Source organism: Salmo salar, chromosome 16, assembly GCF_965601325.2.
Source record: "Salmo salar chromosome 16, fSalSal1, whole genome shotgun sequence".
Classification (NCBI taxonomy): domain Eukaryota; kingdom Metazoa; phylum Chordata; class Actinopteri; order Salmoniformes; family Salmonidae; genus Salmo; species Salmo salar.
Genome location: NC_138306.1, coordinates 33,103,199 through 33,119,862, shown reverse-complemented (window position 1 = coordinate 33,119,862; position 16,664 = coordinate 33,103,199). Strand labels below are relative to the sequence as shown.

The window sequence follows — 16,664 nt, the reverse complement described above, 5'->3', positions numbered from 1 at the left end:
TCGAGCCAGCTGAGGAATGGAATCCTGACGAGCTAGCTGAGGCCTCCCCGGTAGCTTTGGCAATGGAAGCCTGACGAGCCAACCGAAGCTTGAGAACCTGTTGACCAGAGACTGGCGTTTTGTGGGTACTATTTAATGAAGCTGCCAGCTGAGGACTTGTGAGGCATCTTTTTCTCAAACTAGACACTCTAATGTACTCGTCCTCTTGCTCAGTTGTGCACCAGGGCCTCTCACTCCTCTTTCTATTATGGTTAGAGCCAGTTTGCGCTGTTCTGTGAAGGGAGTAGTACAAAGCGTTGTACGAGATCTTCAGTTTCTTGGAAATGTCTCACATGCAATAGCCTACCTTTCTCAGAACAAGAATAGACTGACAAGTTTCAGAAGAAAGTTATTTGTGTTCTAGCCATTTTGAGCCTGTAATCGAACCCACAAGTGCTGATGCTCCAGATACTCAGCTAGTCTAAAGAAGGCCAATTTCATTGCTTCTTCAATCAAGACAACAGTTTTCAGCTGTGCTAACATAATTGCAAAAGGATTTTCTAATGATCAATTAGCCTTTTAAAATTATAAACTTGGATTAGCTAACACAACGTGCCATTGGAACACAGGAGTGATGGTTGCTGATAATGGGCCTCTGTACGCCTATGTAGATATTCCATAACAAATCTGTCATTTCCAGCTACAATAGTCATTTACAACATTAACAATGTCTACACTGTATTTCTTTTCAATTTTATGTTATTTCAATGGACAAAAAATAGCTTTTCTTTAAAAAAAAGGACATTTCTAAGTGACCCAAACATTTGAACGGTAGTGTATATATATTTTTCTTTGCTAAGAAAACATGGGTGACCAAATAAAACCCCCCGTTGGCCACCAATTGGGGAAACCTGCAGAAGAAGGATATTTGAGGAGGAAGAGGAGCACTGAGCTAGTGTCTCACCTGAAGTGCAGGTTCTTGAAGACAAAGTGAGTTTCTACGATGCCAGTGGTCTTGACTCGGGTTCTGAGGATGTCCTGCTCTGTGGGCTGGTAGTCAGGAGCACCGATCCGGTCTAAACTGTCTAGGTAGCTGGGGAGAGAGATAGAGATGCCAGTTAGGATCAATGCATTGGACTCTGTTTTCAACCCTAAGCTCTGTGGACAGAGACAGGGGGTCTGAACTCTGTTCTTCTGGGGCCGCAAGTGCACACTGGTTTTCATTCACCACAGAACTTAATTAATTTACTTAAATCATCGATTGGAGAAGGAGTAGTCTGCCCTGCTCCCCTGAGCCTGGATGAGAGACTGACAAAAAGCTTATAGCCTAATGACAACCTGGCGTTGGAATCTGAAGAGCTGGAGCAGGGCACTGCAGTTACGAGGGCCATCATGGGCATTTTGGATAGGAAATGTCGAGGACTATGCTACATTTGAGCTATGGGCCCACATCAGCTAGAGTAGCTGGGATTACTTAGGACTGGGTGCAAACCTACAGCTCCACATGCAGGAGAGGTAACAATCAAGAGGGAGAAAAGAGACAATGATGACATCCATCTTGCTAGGGGTCAACAAAACATTACAGTGAGTGCCTCATGCTGTTTCTCACACAAACGCACGCACACACACGGAGACACATTTTTTACAAATATTTTCTATTTTCATTTTCTAATCACATAGGGCTAATAACAAAACATAATTCACAGAGTCCCTCACGCTGTTTCTCACACACACACACACACACACACACACACACACACACACACACACACACACACACACACACACACACACACACACACACACACACACACACACACACACACACACACACACACACACACACATCAAATAGAAACATAGTCTCTCCCGCCATCTGTGTTTATGTGTAACGGTGTAATTCACTGATCTGTGTCCAGTTGAGAGCCGTGGGGATTCGCTTGGCAGCTGCAGTATTCAGCAGTAGTGTGTGAACATTCCAACCTGGCCACAGCCTGGTGACACAACCCACTGAGGGGTGCATTTACACTGCATAACGCAACCATACGCTGCATGGAACCACAGTACAGTATGTTACTGAATGCTTTTGAATGTATGTACATGTGAAATGAGTGATAAATGATTAACAAGTCGATGTCCAGCGGTAAATGTGCTGCATCAATTGCCAAGCTCTCAGTTCGGGTGGCAGGGTGCCAAGCACTAATGCAGCTCATTAACAGTAGTGCCTAAAGACCTGGGCTGTGTCCACACTGTCTGCCTGTCTGTCCATGATATAGGGAGGGGGGCAGAGAGAATGACGCGGAGAGAAAAATAGGAAGAGGCCCTGCTGGAACTAGAATGAGATGTGACATCTGTACAAAGTGTGTCCATAACTCACACTGACATGGTCATTTTAACCCAGATGAAACCACTCCAGAGAGTGGATTCACCCTGCCCTGCCATTATAGGCCAGCCCATCTGCTCAGAGAGATGTAGTTAACCTCAATGTCTCCAGGGGGCGACAATAAGACAACTGGGGTTATAGTCATTACTACCTATGAATGTTTGATTCTGGCCACATCATCCACATAGGGCTGGGCGATATGGCCAAAATATCATATCACTGTATTTGACGGTATTTTATGTTTTTTTAATAATAAAAGTTGTAAATTTGCTTCATGAGTAGTGCGTGACCCTAGCGTGGCAACACATACATTCTAAGTGATTTCAATGAGTCTTTCTCAATTCTGATTATTATATACTGTTCAATTCAACCCCACAAATATTTCAGCATTTTCAATTTCTGCATTTCCTGCACTCATATGAGATAATTTCCACTCTGCCACGTAGGGTTGCACGATATGTGCAAACAATCTAGGCCTTATTTTTAACCAAATGTTGACTTGCGATTTATAGCAAAACACTTGGGTGAACTGTTGGAATCAAGGAAATATAATGATTATTTTAATTCTATAGTTAGAATATAATAGTGAGCACTTAGAATACAGTATTGTTTGACATGTCAACAAATGAAAATGCCAGGGAGGAGTTATTGTGACAGAGTAGGAACCAAAGTGTTGATAAGTGTTTCCTAGGGGATCCCATAATCTTTGGCTACATTGAATGTTTACTCTTAGCTACTTCGTGTAGCTAACATATTCTTGCTTTGTGTATTCCTCTTTGATTTAGAAGATACTGTTGCACAAACAACATGCTGATTTAGGTCTACACCATCACTGGTATCATCAGGCTGTATAGCTAATTACGTTTGCTCTGACTCAGTACATTTATTAGCTAGCTAGCGAATAGCATTAGCATTAGGGGCTAACAGGATTTAGGCCCAACTTGCTAAGAAAAGACAAACTAGCTGTTTGCAGATGTTGCTAAGAAACACAAACAAATAGTGTAATTATAGAACGCTAGTGGATTTATATTAAGAAGCAAAGTAAAAACAGCATCGTTCTCATCAACATTGTTGCATGTGCTGCATTGACCATGCAGATTGAACTCAATTGTTTTGTGGTCGAAGAACAACAAATGTGCTTCTTGAGTGGGAGGAGGCGGTTCTAGGTCTGTGTGAATAAAGGCATGGAGAGAGATTAGGAACATTTTACATCTGGCTAGAAATTAATAAGGAAATTATTTCTCAACAGAGAAAAATGTCCTCATGTATGCTACCTATATCTCCCCAATAGAATCCCCATACTTTAACAATGACAGCTTCTCCATCCTAGAGGGGGAGAGCAAAAATGTACAAGCTCAGGGACATGTACTAGTCTGTGGTGAACTAAATGCTAGAACTAGACAAGAACCTGACACCCTCAGCACACAGGTGGACAAACACCTACCTGGAGGTGACAGCATTCCCTCCCGCATATGCCCCTCTAGACAGAGCTACGACAACATAACCAACAAAAACGGGTCACAACTTCTGCAGATCTGTCGGATGCTGGGTATGTACATAGTCAATGGTAGGCTTCGAGGGGACTCCTATGGTAGGTACACATATAGCAGTACTGTAAACTACTTTATCACTGACCTCAACCCAGTCTCTTAGAGCGTCCACAGTCAGTCCACTGACACCCCTATCAGATTACAGCAAAATCACACTCTACTTGAACAGAGCTATGCTCAATCATGAGGCATCAAAGCCAAAGGAACTGAATAATATTAAGAAATGCGATAGATGGAAGGAAAAAAGGGTGGAAATCTACCAAAAAACAATTAGGCAACAACAAATTAAATTCCTTCTAGACAATTTCCTGGACAAACCATTTCACTGTAATAGTGAAGGTGTAAACTTGGCAGTAGAAAACCTAAACAGTATATTTGACCGCTCAGCTTCCCTATCAAATAAAAAAAATTCAAGCAGACAACCTATGAAAATGAACAACAATGACAAATGGTTTGATGAAGAATGCAAAAACCTACGGAAGATATTGAGAAACCTATCCAACCACAAACAGAGACCCAGAAAACCTGAGCCTACGCCTTCACTATGGTGAATCACTAAAACAATACAGAAATGCACTGCGGAAAAAGAAGAAACAGCACGTCAGAAATCAGTTCACTTCTGGTCAAATTGGAAAACCCGAAACAAACAACAACAGAAAGAGTTATCTATCAAAAACGGAGATGTTTGGATAAACCAGTTATCTAATCTTTTTGACTCTATAACAAAGAACAAACAGTAAAAACATATACATGATCAAATACAAATCAACTATTAAATACTACCAGAACCCACTGGATTATCCAATTACATTGAATGAACTACAGGACAAAATACAAACCCTCCAACCCATAAAAGTCTGTGGGGTTGATGGTATCCTAAGTTAAATGATAAAATATACAGACCACAAATTCCAATTGGCTATACTTAAACTCTTTAACATCATCCTCAGCTCTTGCATCTTCCCCAATATTTGGAACCAAGGACTTATCACCCCAATCCACAAAAGTGGAGACAAATTTGACCTAGTTGATATGTTGAATGTTACGTTCCTTTTGATGGCATAGAAGGCCAATCTTGCCTTGTCTCTCAGATCGTTCACAGCTTTGTGGAAGTCACCTGTGGCACTGATGTTTAGGCCGAGGTATGTATCGTTTTTTTGTGTGCTATAGGGCAACGGTGTCTAGATGGAATTTGTATTCGTTGTCCTGGCAACTGGACCTTTTTTGGAACACCATTATTTTTGTCTCTCTGAGATTTACTGTCAGGTCCCAGGTCTGACAGAATCTGTGCAGAAGGTCTAGGTGCTGCTGTAGCTCCTCCTTGGCTGGGTACAGAAGAACCAGATCATCAGTAGACATTTGACTTTAGATTCTAGTTGGGTGAGGCCGGGTGCTGCAGACTGTTCTAGTGCCATCACCAATTCGTTGATATGTTGAAGAGGGTGGGGCTTAAGCTGCATCCCTGTCTCACCCCCCGGCCCTGTGGAAAGAAATGTGTGTTTTTTGCCAATTTTAACAGCACACTTGTTGTTAGTGTACATGGATTTTATAATGTCGTATGTTTTTCCCCCAACACCACTTTCCATTAATTTGTATAGCAGACCCTCATGCCAAATTGAATCGAAAGCTTTTTTGAAATCAACACAGTATGAGAAGACTTTGCCTTTGTTTTGGTTTGTTTGTTTGTCAATTAGGGTGTGCAGGGTGAATACGCGGTCTGTCTTACGGTAATTTGGTAAAAAGCCAATTTGACATTTGCTCAGTACATTGTTTTCGCTGAGGAAATGTACGCATCTGCTGTTAATGATAATGCATAGGATTTTCCCAAGGTTGCTGCTGACGCATATCCCCTGGTAGTTATTTGAGAAACAGACGCCTCACAAGTCCTCAACTGGCAGCTTCATTAAATAGTACCCACAAAACACCAGTCTCAACGTCAACAGTGAAGAGGCGACTCCGGGATGCATGCCTTCTAGGCAGAGTTGCAAAGAAAAAGCCATCTCAGACTGGCCAATAAAAATAAAAGATTAAGATGGGCAAAATAACACAGACACTGGACAGAGGAACTCTGCCTAGAAGGCCAGCAAACCCGGAGTTGCCTCTTCGCTGTTGACGTTGAAACTGGTGTTTTGCGGGTACTATTTAATGAAACTGCAGGTTGAGGACTTGTGAGGCGTCTGTTTCTCAAACTAGACAGACACTCTAATGTACTTGTCCTCTTGCTCAGTTTTGCACCGGGGTACACAGAGTTGTATGAGATCTTCAGTTTCTTGGAAATTTCTCACATGGGATAGCCTTCCTTTCTCAGAACAAGAATAGATTGACAAGTTTCAGAAGAAAGTTTCTGCCCATTTTGAGCCTGTAATCGAACCCACAAATGCTGATGCTCCAGATACTAAACTAGTCTAAAGAAGGCCAGTTGTATTGCTTCTTTAATCAGGACAACAGTTTTCAGCTGTGCTAACATAATTGCAAAAGGGTTTTCTAATGATCAATTAGTCTTTTAAAATGATACATTTGGATTAGCTAACACAACGTGGCATTGGAACACAGGAGTGATGGTTGCTGATAATGGGTCTCTGTACGCCTATTTAGATTTCCATTAAAAATCCAGCTACAATAGTCATTTACAACATTAACAATGCCCACACTGTATTTCTGATCAATTTGATGTAATTTAATGGACAAAAAAGTTTGCTTTTCTTTCAAAAAGGACTTCGAAGTGACCCCAAACTTTTGAATGGTAGTGTATGTTTCCCATGTCAATAAAGCCCCTTATATTGAATTGAATTGAGAGCGGAGAGAGATGACCCAAGTAGAAAAGTAAACCATAAAAATGGACGTTACATATGGCGTATCACATTTAACAAACTAAACATTCAAATACCGGTATAGAAGGTAAAGTAAAAACCCAAACCGGTCCGTGCATCAATACCGGTATATCGTAAAATACAGTATACCGCCCAGCCCTACATCATATTCACACAGCAATATTATTTACACAATATATGAACCAGCCCAAACAAAAAGCTAATTTCCCCTCTGGAAGTTCAACTTGTAACCCCAAATCCAATAAACATGATGAGAATATAGGTTACAGCCTCCAGTGCCACCTTGAATTTACTGTTTCATTATTCCAAGGTAGCACACTTTCCTCTCCAACCTCTCTGTATCCCTCCTTTCTGTCCTTTCTGTCCATCACTGATATGTTCTCTCCTTTTCTGTTTTCCTCTCCCAGTTGACCATTCCTCTTATCTGTATTTGCCTTGCCTTTCTCCCCCATTGGGATGTATTGTTTAACATCAAATAGGAGCTGCCAATGCAAATTTCAGCCGGCTGTAAGAGGGGGATTTCCATAAAGGACTGTGAGTGGTCTGTTGCAGTCTAGTCTCATACAGTGTCATAGTCTCAGTACCAGCTACAGCAAGCGCTTTATGAAATTAAGTGTGAATCTCTGTTTACTTTGGAACAGAAAGGGCACAATCCAATGAGGAGTAAGCAGCAGAAAGTGTGTTTATTCCTCTGCCGTGACACAATTGACATTTTCTATCCAACTGGATATCAGTGTGCTCTTCAATGAAATACTATCTCTCCAGTGTCTTCCAGCTGAACCTCCATTGAAATATCAACTGGAGTTCATGAAACCAACATCCATATTTTCCACCAGTAACTAATATGATGAATAAAATACCAAGGGAAGTCTTGGGGATTTGAGGTCTGGTATTTTATGTAGTCTGTCACAAAACTGTAGTAGCTCTGTGGCTCTGCAACCCAGTGGTGTTCTATAGAAATTAGGTTCTGTGCTGTTAGGATTAGGCTGGGTCATCTGGGGTCTGTTCAAGTGGTGTAGAGGTGGAGTGCAGAGGGAAGGGGGCTCTCTCTTTGGTATGAGAGACTCATATCTGTCCCTCACTACTTTGGCTCCTTGCTAGTAACATCCTCCCCCTCCCACACACCATCCCCCCTCTTCCCTCCCTCTCCTCCCTCCTCCTCATAATCCAGTTTGAGTGCTCTGCCTGGCAACACTTCTCAGCAACAACCCTGCTGTCGGCTGCTTCCCTTATGTAGCAGATAACCTAATTATCCTAACCTGCAACATGAATTAAGGTTAGAAAAAGGGTTATGGTTAGCTAAAATGCCAAAAATGCAACTTCTGACATCAATTTGACGTGACTCACAGACAGCGGGTAGAAACGAGGAAGATCAGAAAATAGAGGACTTTAAGAGAAGAACAGAGATAATTAAGTGTCCTGTGGTACACCACAGTGGCATGGTAGGGCTGGAGGTGGGGGTGAGCCACACATGGTTACAACTTATCTGATGGGCCTCTGGTAAAGTTGATGTGGTAAAAGAGCACTGCTACAGTGAAGCTGATGGGTGGAGAGCTCTGTAGCACAAAATGGCTGCCATGCATGATTTAGTTGGGAGCTATGATATGCTTGTTCATTGGGTATTCTTTCAGTATCAGCTGATTGTTTGAGTTGATAAGATGAACACTGTATTTTTGACTGGGAATCTTCAAATGGGTTATTTTGGTCCCTTGGGGGAGAAGACACACACTACCATGTAAATAGCATTCTAATGAATATGCACATGGTGAATAAATGGGTCACAAATGAAGGGCATCCACGTGCCCGTACATCACTGAGGACATATCCAGGGCCATTCAGAGAGAGACAGAAGAGACGACTGTCACGTGGGCTACTTTCAGACATATACAACTCAATGAGTTATACAACGTTTTCATAAAGCAGACTGGGATAAAACAACCCAATCTAATCTGTACGATAACATAATCATGCCAGACATTGGCATATCAAAGTCTGCATGGTGTGTCTTGAGTTCCATGTAAATGTGAAATAAGTGTGTTTCATAAACATATTGTCGATTGAAAGAAAATGAAATGCAATACTATGGGCTTCAAGCCCCCCACCTCCTTTGAGAAGCTGAGACACTCGCCACAATCAGTGTCTCTCTCTCCTGCTCCAGTGTCACGGTGTATTGCTGGTGCTCTCCATACTAGTCCTCATGATGACTTACTGAACCCCCACACTCATAAAGACAGCTGCCTTTAAATGTCTGATGTTTTGCACTTAATCAATGCAGCATTCATTGATGATTCAGATTGGGTTAGCTGGGATGGGAAAGGGGGATACCTAGTCAGTTGTACAACTGAATACATTCAACTGAAATGTGTCTTCAGCATTTAACCCTCTGAATCAGAGAGGTGTGGGGGGCTGCCTTAATCAACATTCACGTCATCGGCGCCCGGGGAACAGTGGGTTAACTGCCTTGCTCAGGGGTAGAACAACATATTTTTACCTTGTCAGCTTGGGGATTCAATCCAGCAACCTTTCGGTTACTGGCCCAACCCAACGCTCCTACCCGCCGTCCCAGTATAGGGTGGATGAGACGATGGACACACGTGGTGGTGTTGTGTGTTGTGTGTTTTCTCTCTCTCTCTCTCTCTCTCTCTCTCTCTCTCTCTCTCTCTCTCTCTCTCTCTCTCTCTCTCTCTCTCTCTCTCTCTCTCTCTCTCTCTCTCTCTCTCTCTCTCTCCTCTCTCTCCTCTCTCTCTCTCTCTCTCTCTCTCTCTCTCTCTCTCTCTCTCTCTCTCTCTCTCTCTCTTTTAAGAAAATCCCAAATTACGTTAATTCAAGATCTCAAGATCTCCCTCCAAAACCTACATGATTGTGTGTATGTGCACATATAAATACAAAATAAGTGTTTGATACCAATTCATATTTGTTGAATATGACTACAGTCACATGGACATAAATGAATGTAGTGAGTGGATGATGTTTATGTATGTGTGATCCATAAACAGGAGCATCGATTGAACAGAGTAATGAGAGTTGTATTGATCCTGCAGCACCCGGCCCTCCTGTAAGGGGCGGTAGAGGTAGAGTAGTACTCACTATTGGGCGGAGTCATTGAGCTGGTATTCTCGGGCGCGGCTGAAGCACTCCTGGATGCCGGAGTCGGACCACAGGTGGATCATAGCCCCCAGGAGCTCAGGAGAATACGGCTCAGTGTCCTCCATACGACTCACCACGTCACACACCAGCTTAGCATCAGCCTGAGGAGGGAGAGGAACAACAGGTACATTACAGCACCTACAGTACAACCTATACACACAAGCCTGTAGAGAGGAAAACCTCAGCCCGTAGAGAGGAAAAGGCAAAGCAGTCACAATAAGTATTCATACCACAGAATAAAACCAGAGAAGTATTTCCTGTGCAGAGCTAAAAAAAAATACTCCTAAAATTAGTGTAAATAGAAAATAGATACAGTTGAAGTCAGAAGTTTACATACACCTTAGCCAAATACATTTAAACTCAGTTTTTCACAATTCCTGACATTTAATCCTAGTAAAAATTCCCTGTCTTAGGTCCGTTAGGATCCCCACTTTATTTTTAGAATGTGAAATGTCAGAATAATAGTAGAGAGAATGATTTATTTCAGCTTTTATTTCTTTCATCACATTCCCAGTGGATCAGAAGTTTACATACATTCAATTATTATTTCGTAGCATTGCCTTTAAATTGTTTAACTTGGGTCAAACGTTTCAGGTAGCCTTCCACAAGCTTCCCACAATAAGTGGGTGAATTTTGGCCCATTCCTGACAGAGCTGGTGTAACTGAGTCAGGTTTGTAGGTCTCCTTGCTCACACACACTTTTTCAGTTTTGCCCACAAATTTTCTATAGGGTTGAGGTCAGGGCTTTGTGATGGCCACTCCAATACCTTGACTTTGTTGTCCTTAAGCCATTTTGCCACAACTTTGGAAGTATGCTTGGGGTCATTGTCCATTTGGAAGACCCATTTGTGACCAAGCTTTAACTTCCTGACTGATGTCTTGAGATGTTGCTTCAATATATCCACATAATTTTTCTCCCTCATGATGCCATCTATTTTGTGCACCAGTCCCTCCTGCAGCAGATCACTCCCACAACATGCTGCTGCCACCCCTGTGCTTCACGGTTGGGATGGTGTTCTTCGGCTTGCAAGCCTCCGCCTTTTTCCTCCAAACACAACGATTGTCATTATGGTGAAACAGTTCTATTTTTTTTCATCAGACCATAGGACATTTCTCAAAAAAGTACGATCTTTGTCCCCATGTGCAGTTGCAAACCGTAGTCTGGCTTTTTTATGGCGGTTTTGGAGCAGTGGCTTCTTCCTTGCTGAGTGGCCTTTCAGGTCATGTCGATATAGGACTGTTTTACTGTGGACATAGATACTTTTGTACCTGTTTCCTCCAGCATCTTCACAAGGTCCTTTGCTGTTGTTCTGGGATTTATTTGCACTTTTCGCACCAAAGTACGTTCATCTCTAGGAGACAGAACACATCTCCTTCCTGAGCGGTATGATGGCTGCGTGATCCCATGGTGTTTATACTTGCGTACTATTGTTTGTACAGATGAACGTGGTACCTTCAGGCGTTTGGAAATTGTGCCCAAGGATGAACCAGACTTGTGGAGGTCTACCATTTTTTTCTGAGGTCTTGGCTGATTTATTTTGATTTCCCCATGATGTCAAGCACAGAGGCACTGAGTTTAAAGGTAGGCCTTGAAATACATCCACAGGTACACCTCCGATTGACTCAAATGATGTCAAGTAGCCTATCAGAACCTTCTAAAGCCATGACATCATTTTCTGTAATTTTCCAAGCTGTTTAAAGACACAGTCAACTTAGTGTATGTGAACTTGTATGTAAACTTCTGACCCACTGGAATTGTGATACAGTGAGTTCTAAGTGAAATAATCTGTCTGTAAACAATTGCTGGAATCACTTGTGTCATGCACAAAGTAGATGTCCTAACCGACTTGCCAAAACTATAATTTGTTAACAAGAAATTTGTGGAGTGGTTGAAAAACGAGTTTTAACGACTCCAACCTAAGTGTATGTAAACTTCTGACTTCAACTGTACATCCAATCTAGGCGCTGAAATGTAATAATTGTTTTCATTCCACTAGTGTCAACAAATGCAAGGGTCACAGTAGAGGAGCATCCTGGAAGGAGTGACCAAACACTCGTCACGATGCCCTGACCTGCACACTGGTTCTGAGAAAGCTGAGAGTGTGTTAGCCCTTACTGCCGACCCTCCGACCCTCCACAGGCCTGCAACAGTAACTCAGTTACAGGCTGGGCATCCTATGTGTGTGTGTGTGTGTGTGTGTGTGTGTGTATGTGTATGTGTGTGTGTGGGTGCGCCCCACTACTCTGCCTCTCTCCTCTGCAGCTGCTAATCCCACCCGCTTCCTGTGGGCTCAGACCCCTAGTCCACACTAAAACCGGACACACACACACACACACACACACACACACACACACACACACACACACACACACACACACACACACACACACACACACACACACACACACACGATACACAGATAAAAAGGACACATGAAAGAAAAAATTGAGACACTGAGACAGTGGTCCTCTGTAGCTTAGTTGGTAGCGCATGGCGTTTGCTATACCAGGATAGTGGGGTCGATTCCTGGGACCACCCATACTTAAAAAGTGTCTGTTAAACGGCATAAACAGTAGATACAGTGAGAGAGTCACCACGACAATAGAGTGCAGCTGTGATCTCTGTTCCTCTCTGAGGACAGAGTGAGAGAAGGCTGGAGGAGGGTCGACACTTGTTCCTCAAAGGCTTGAGATCAGAACCCAGTGGTTTCTCTGTAGTGAGTATTGGGGTGTGATATAATGGGAGTGTAGGGAGTCATTGACCTGTATGCCCTCTCTGAGTGACCATGTGCAGTTGACACCAACCATAGTACTTGACTAACAGGCTCTAGTCTGTCCTGTGACATGCTCTACTCCAGCCGGTCTGCCACTCACAGCACCAATCAGGAGCGTAGTTACCAACAGAGCTAAGGTCATGGGGCATCACTAAGAGAAAATGAAAACCCTCCTCAGCTTCTGTTTCACCACCTGCTCTGAAGCTGATCAATACCCAGTCATTGATAATGATCTACACACTGGATACACATGTTGTGCGCACACACACACACACACACACACACACACACACACACACACACACACACCTTTTAGCTGCAATCTCCTCTATAATGGTAGAGAGGATGAGGCAAGAGGATGTTACAGAAAAAAAGATGGAGGGAGAAATGGCTCTCTCTCTCTTTTTCACTTCCTCTAATCTCCTCACTTGCTCAACACTTCCCCTCCTTACGTCATTTCACCAATGTCCTTCAGTCTTCTTTATGTAGCATCGATCCAAAGTTACACTCAAACACAAAGCCATGCAGTGTCTGCAGCCAAGGCACTGAAAATAGTGTTTTGTTCCTTTAAGCAGGAGAGCCAGGCAGCTTAGCTATGACAAAGCCCAGCGTTTTAGGGTCAGACTCCCTCAGCAGTCCTAACCTGGGGGAGAGAGGCTAGGCCAGCCAACTCAGCAGGGAGAGGGAGGAACACTTCAACCCAAATCAGCACAAAAACAAGCGTGAGAAATGGAAGATAGTGTTGATAGGAGAGAGAGAACTGAGAATCAGGTTGGAATCTGTGATCTCCGTAGATTCTCTACGCTATACAGTGTTATCCCTGGTGGGAGAGAGAGACTGCATTGTTCACATCGGCATGAAAGCCCTGGAGACATCTGGAGCCCAGCACAGGAGAAGTGACAGGAACTGCTGTCACCAATTAAAGTCTGACACTAAAATATCTCTCAGATGAACTGAGACTAGGAAACCAAGAAGCTGCTGTTGGAGCTTAAATGATTAGACCACCTGTATTACCATATTACCTGTTCCAAGATGGCTGCTCAAATACAGCTTGCCAATACACATTCAGGACGTGTCTGAGAGCATAAAAACTGTGATGTATCATCTGTAAATTGTGACTGACTGATCTACAAATAATATTGAGTAGTTATTTATGATGCAAGGTGATTTGACTCACCTTTAAAGTTGACTGCAATGTCGAAAGCGCCCAGTCTTTCGACAGATCAGCATGGTGATTGATGACAGAGTTGGGCAGAATGTTTGTGATTGGACAGGGGAGACTCTCTCCTCCTTCCTAGTGAGCCTAACCTTTAAGTACAGGCCCTGTGAACTCAGTTGGATGGAACCCTGTAGGTCCCACCTCTTGTAGGTTTCAACAGTCAAAACAGAAACAAACCTACGCATGGCCTGAGAGGAACCAACTGCACTGACCCCTGACCCCTGACTGATACCCGCCTGAGTGGGCATTTATCCACATTCCTTACTCCACCCCAATCCTAAATGGATGTTTTCCAAAGTGAAAAGAAGAAACATGGATAGCCCAATACAGGGAAAGGCTGATAGCACCTTCATGCATAAACCTCATCCCACCTTTGCAGCATGGAAACCTAGGGACCGTGAAATGTACAATTCTGGACTGTGAACTGTGGCGCATTATAAACTCCATGGGCCCAGTCTAGTCAAGATATTGATTTAGTGTTAAGCAGTAGAGGCTGCTGAGGGGAGAACGGCTCATAATAAAGCTGGTATGGAGTGGTATCAAACACAAACACGTGGTTCATACCATTCCATTTACTCCATTCTAGCCATTATTATGAGCCGTCCTCCCCTCAGCAGCCTCCACTGGTGTTGAGGCAGCGACAGAGGCGACCTTTCCTTCCTAATCAGGGCAGGGCCATCAGAGACGATCTACTTACTGCTGAGATACTGTATATATGGTCTCTGGTCCCTTCCTGAGCCTGGCTACTACCTGCACCCTGCCTGCCTCCTGGTCCTGTGTGGGCCCACATCAAACAGGTGCCTCCCTGCTTACCCTTCTCACCCATCCCCAGGAGACCCAGCACCACTACACCCCAGCACCAGCACAGATTAGGATTAAAACAAGGCCGCAAAGTGCCTGTTTATTGGTATTATGATAATCCCTTCTCAGACTGTGTCATTACGATGCCTCGTGTCCTACTGTACGCCCATTCTAAGCTACTGCTATCTTGTTATCTTCAAAAATAAACCTTTTGATCACAGCTAAAAACAGAGGATTAGAATAGGGATGGGGATAAAGGGGTGCAGGTTAAATGTAGTTTAGGATATTTTTAGGCTACATGCAATACTCTACTAGCCTGGTCCCAGATCTGTTATGTTTGGCATAACAAGGACCATACTGTAGGACTTGGCTATACATCACAAAGCGATCTGGGATCAGGCTAGTAGGCTAGTACTTCACCCCTGGGTTACATAACTTCCTGTTCCACTGTAACAGTATGTGTGGTGGGTGAGCTGAACAGCACTCCATTCCATTGATGATCCTGAGAGGATGTACAGTAATTATGGATGTGATGCTGTGATGACTGTGTGTGTGTGTGTGTGTGTGTGTATTTGTGTGTGTACATGGATCACTGGGCCTCATGGCCCTACACAAGGTACAATACTGGGAGATACTGTGGCAGCCAACTGCACTGAGCTCCTCAGAGGAGAGATGCTACTCTGATTACAGCAGAACCACAGCAGAGGCTGTTAAAACCCCTAGAGCCTCCATTATTGGCCTGTAACAGATAAGGAAAATATTGATCACATCAGTTTACGTCTCTCTCTTTACCACATGTTGTGTCCTGTACTGTACAGTAACTATACAAACGGATGATTGGTCTGTGGACAAACCGTCATGACACATAACAATTACAATTAGACAGTGGGCTAATCAGAGCCAGAGAGATAGAGGGGTCAGCTATGGGCCATAGATGGGCTGGGAGCCTCTAAACCTAGAACATGCAGGAAACAGGCAGACAGACACATATGCTTGGCAGGTCAAATGGCTGTTTCCGCTGCCTCTCGCAGGAGAGACCAGTGGCCTGATTCAATTTCCTGTGACCAAGCTCTGATACTACTGTTATTTATATAAACCGCTATATACTCTCCTTTCTCTGTCTTTTTCCTTTATTCCCCTCTCTGTGCTTGTGAATAGGGCCCCACAGCTGGAGTGTGAGGCCAGTGAATGGATGTCTTTCTGTGAGCAGCACACACAGTTGAATTAGCCTTGGAGGAAAAGGTCAAAGATCAATGCTCAACAGCATTAGCTGTCCTGGGGCATAAAATGGGCATTCTTCAGGAAGGTCAATGCAGAGCTCCATATGAAAACAAAACTGCATTCAGTATCAACATCTATGATAATCACCTGGCCACACATAACTGCAGAGCAAATTCCAGCAGAGAAGAACGTAGCTGAAGGTAAACCAGCATGAAGCCAGAGAAAGGCCACTCAATAGCTCTGCGTGGAAATCCTATTGCCAGCACATTCAATAGAAAAGAACACAGTACATTAGAATACGGGTCATTCCATGTCATTTCAGCAAGCCATGACACCCACCATCTCAGATTGTTCTGAAATAGTTTCTGTAGTTAGAAACAGATAAGATTAGCATTCCTGCAACATTATTTTGTTGAAATATAATTTGATCTCTGAGAAATTAAGCTAATTGATTGCACCCAAATTGGCCATTTTAATTTATAGGATTTGTATAATATTCAATAAATATATTGCCTAACTTTTGATTTGGACCAAAGTTTTTTTTCTAACAATGAGTAAGACGAGGAATCCAAAGAAATGGTCAAAAGTCCCCCACAGACTGATGAACCCATTTACAGATATGCATCTGTTGGTCACAGTAGGGGCGTGGAAGACCAGTCAGTATCAGAAAACCAGCCAGTATCTGGTGTGACCACCATTTATCATGCTGAAACATGAGGTGATGGCGGTGGATGAATGGCACGACAATGGGCCTCAGGA

At 43.3% G+C, this 16,664-nt stretch overlaps 1 protein-coding gene across 2 annotated transcripts in view; it reads right to left on the bottom strand.

Annotated features, from left to right (window-relative positions):
• Nucleotides 1–16,664, bottom strand: part of LOC106573727 (guanine nucleotide-binding protein G(o) subunit alpha) — a 160,240-nt gene that overhangs the window by 22,173 nt on the left and 121,403 nt on the right. For both annotated transcript variants that reach the window (XM_014149043.3, XM_014149044.3), the window contains exons 4-5: nt 9,831–9,991; nt 944–1,072 (exon numbers count right to left, since the gene is read on the bottom strand). In XM_014149043.3, the coding sequence (XP_014004518.1) occupies nt 944–1,072; nt 9,831–9,991 (290 nt within the window). The remainder of the gene's footprint in view (nt 1–943; nt 1,073–9,830; nt 9,992–16,664) is intronic.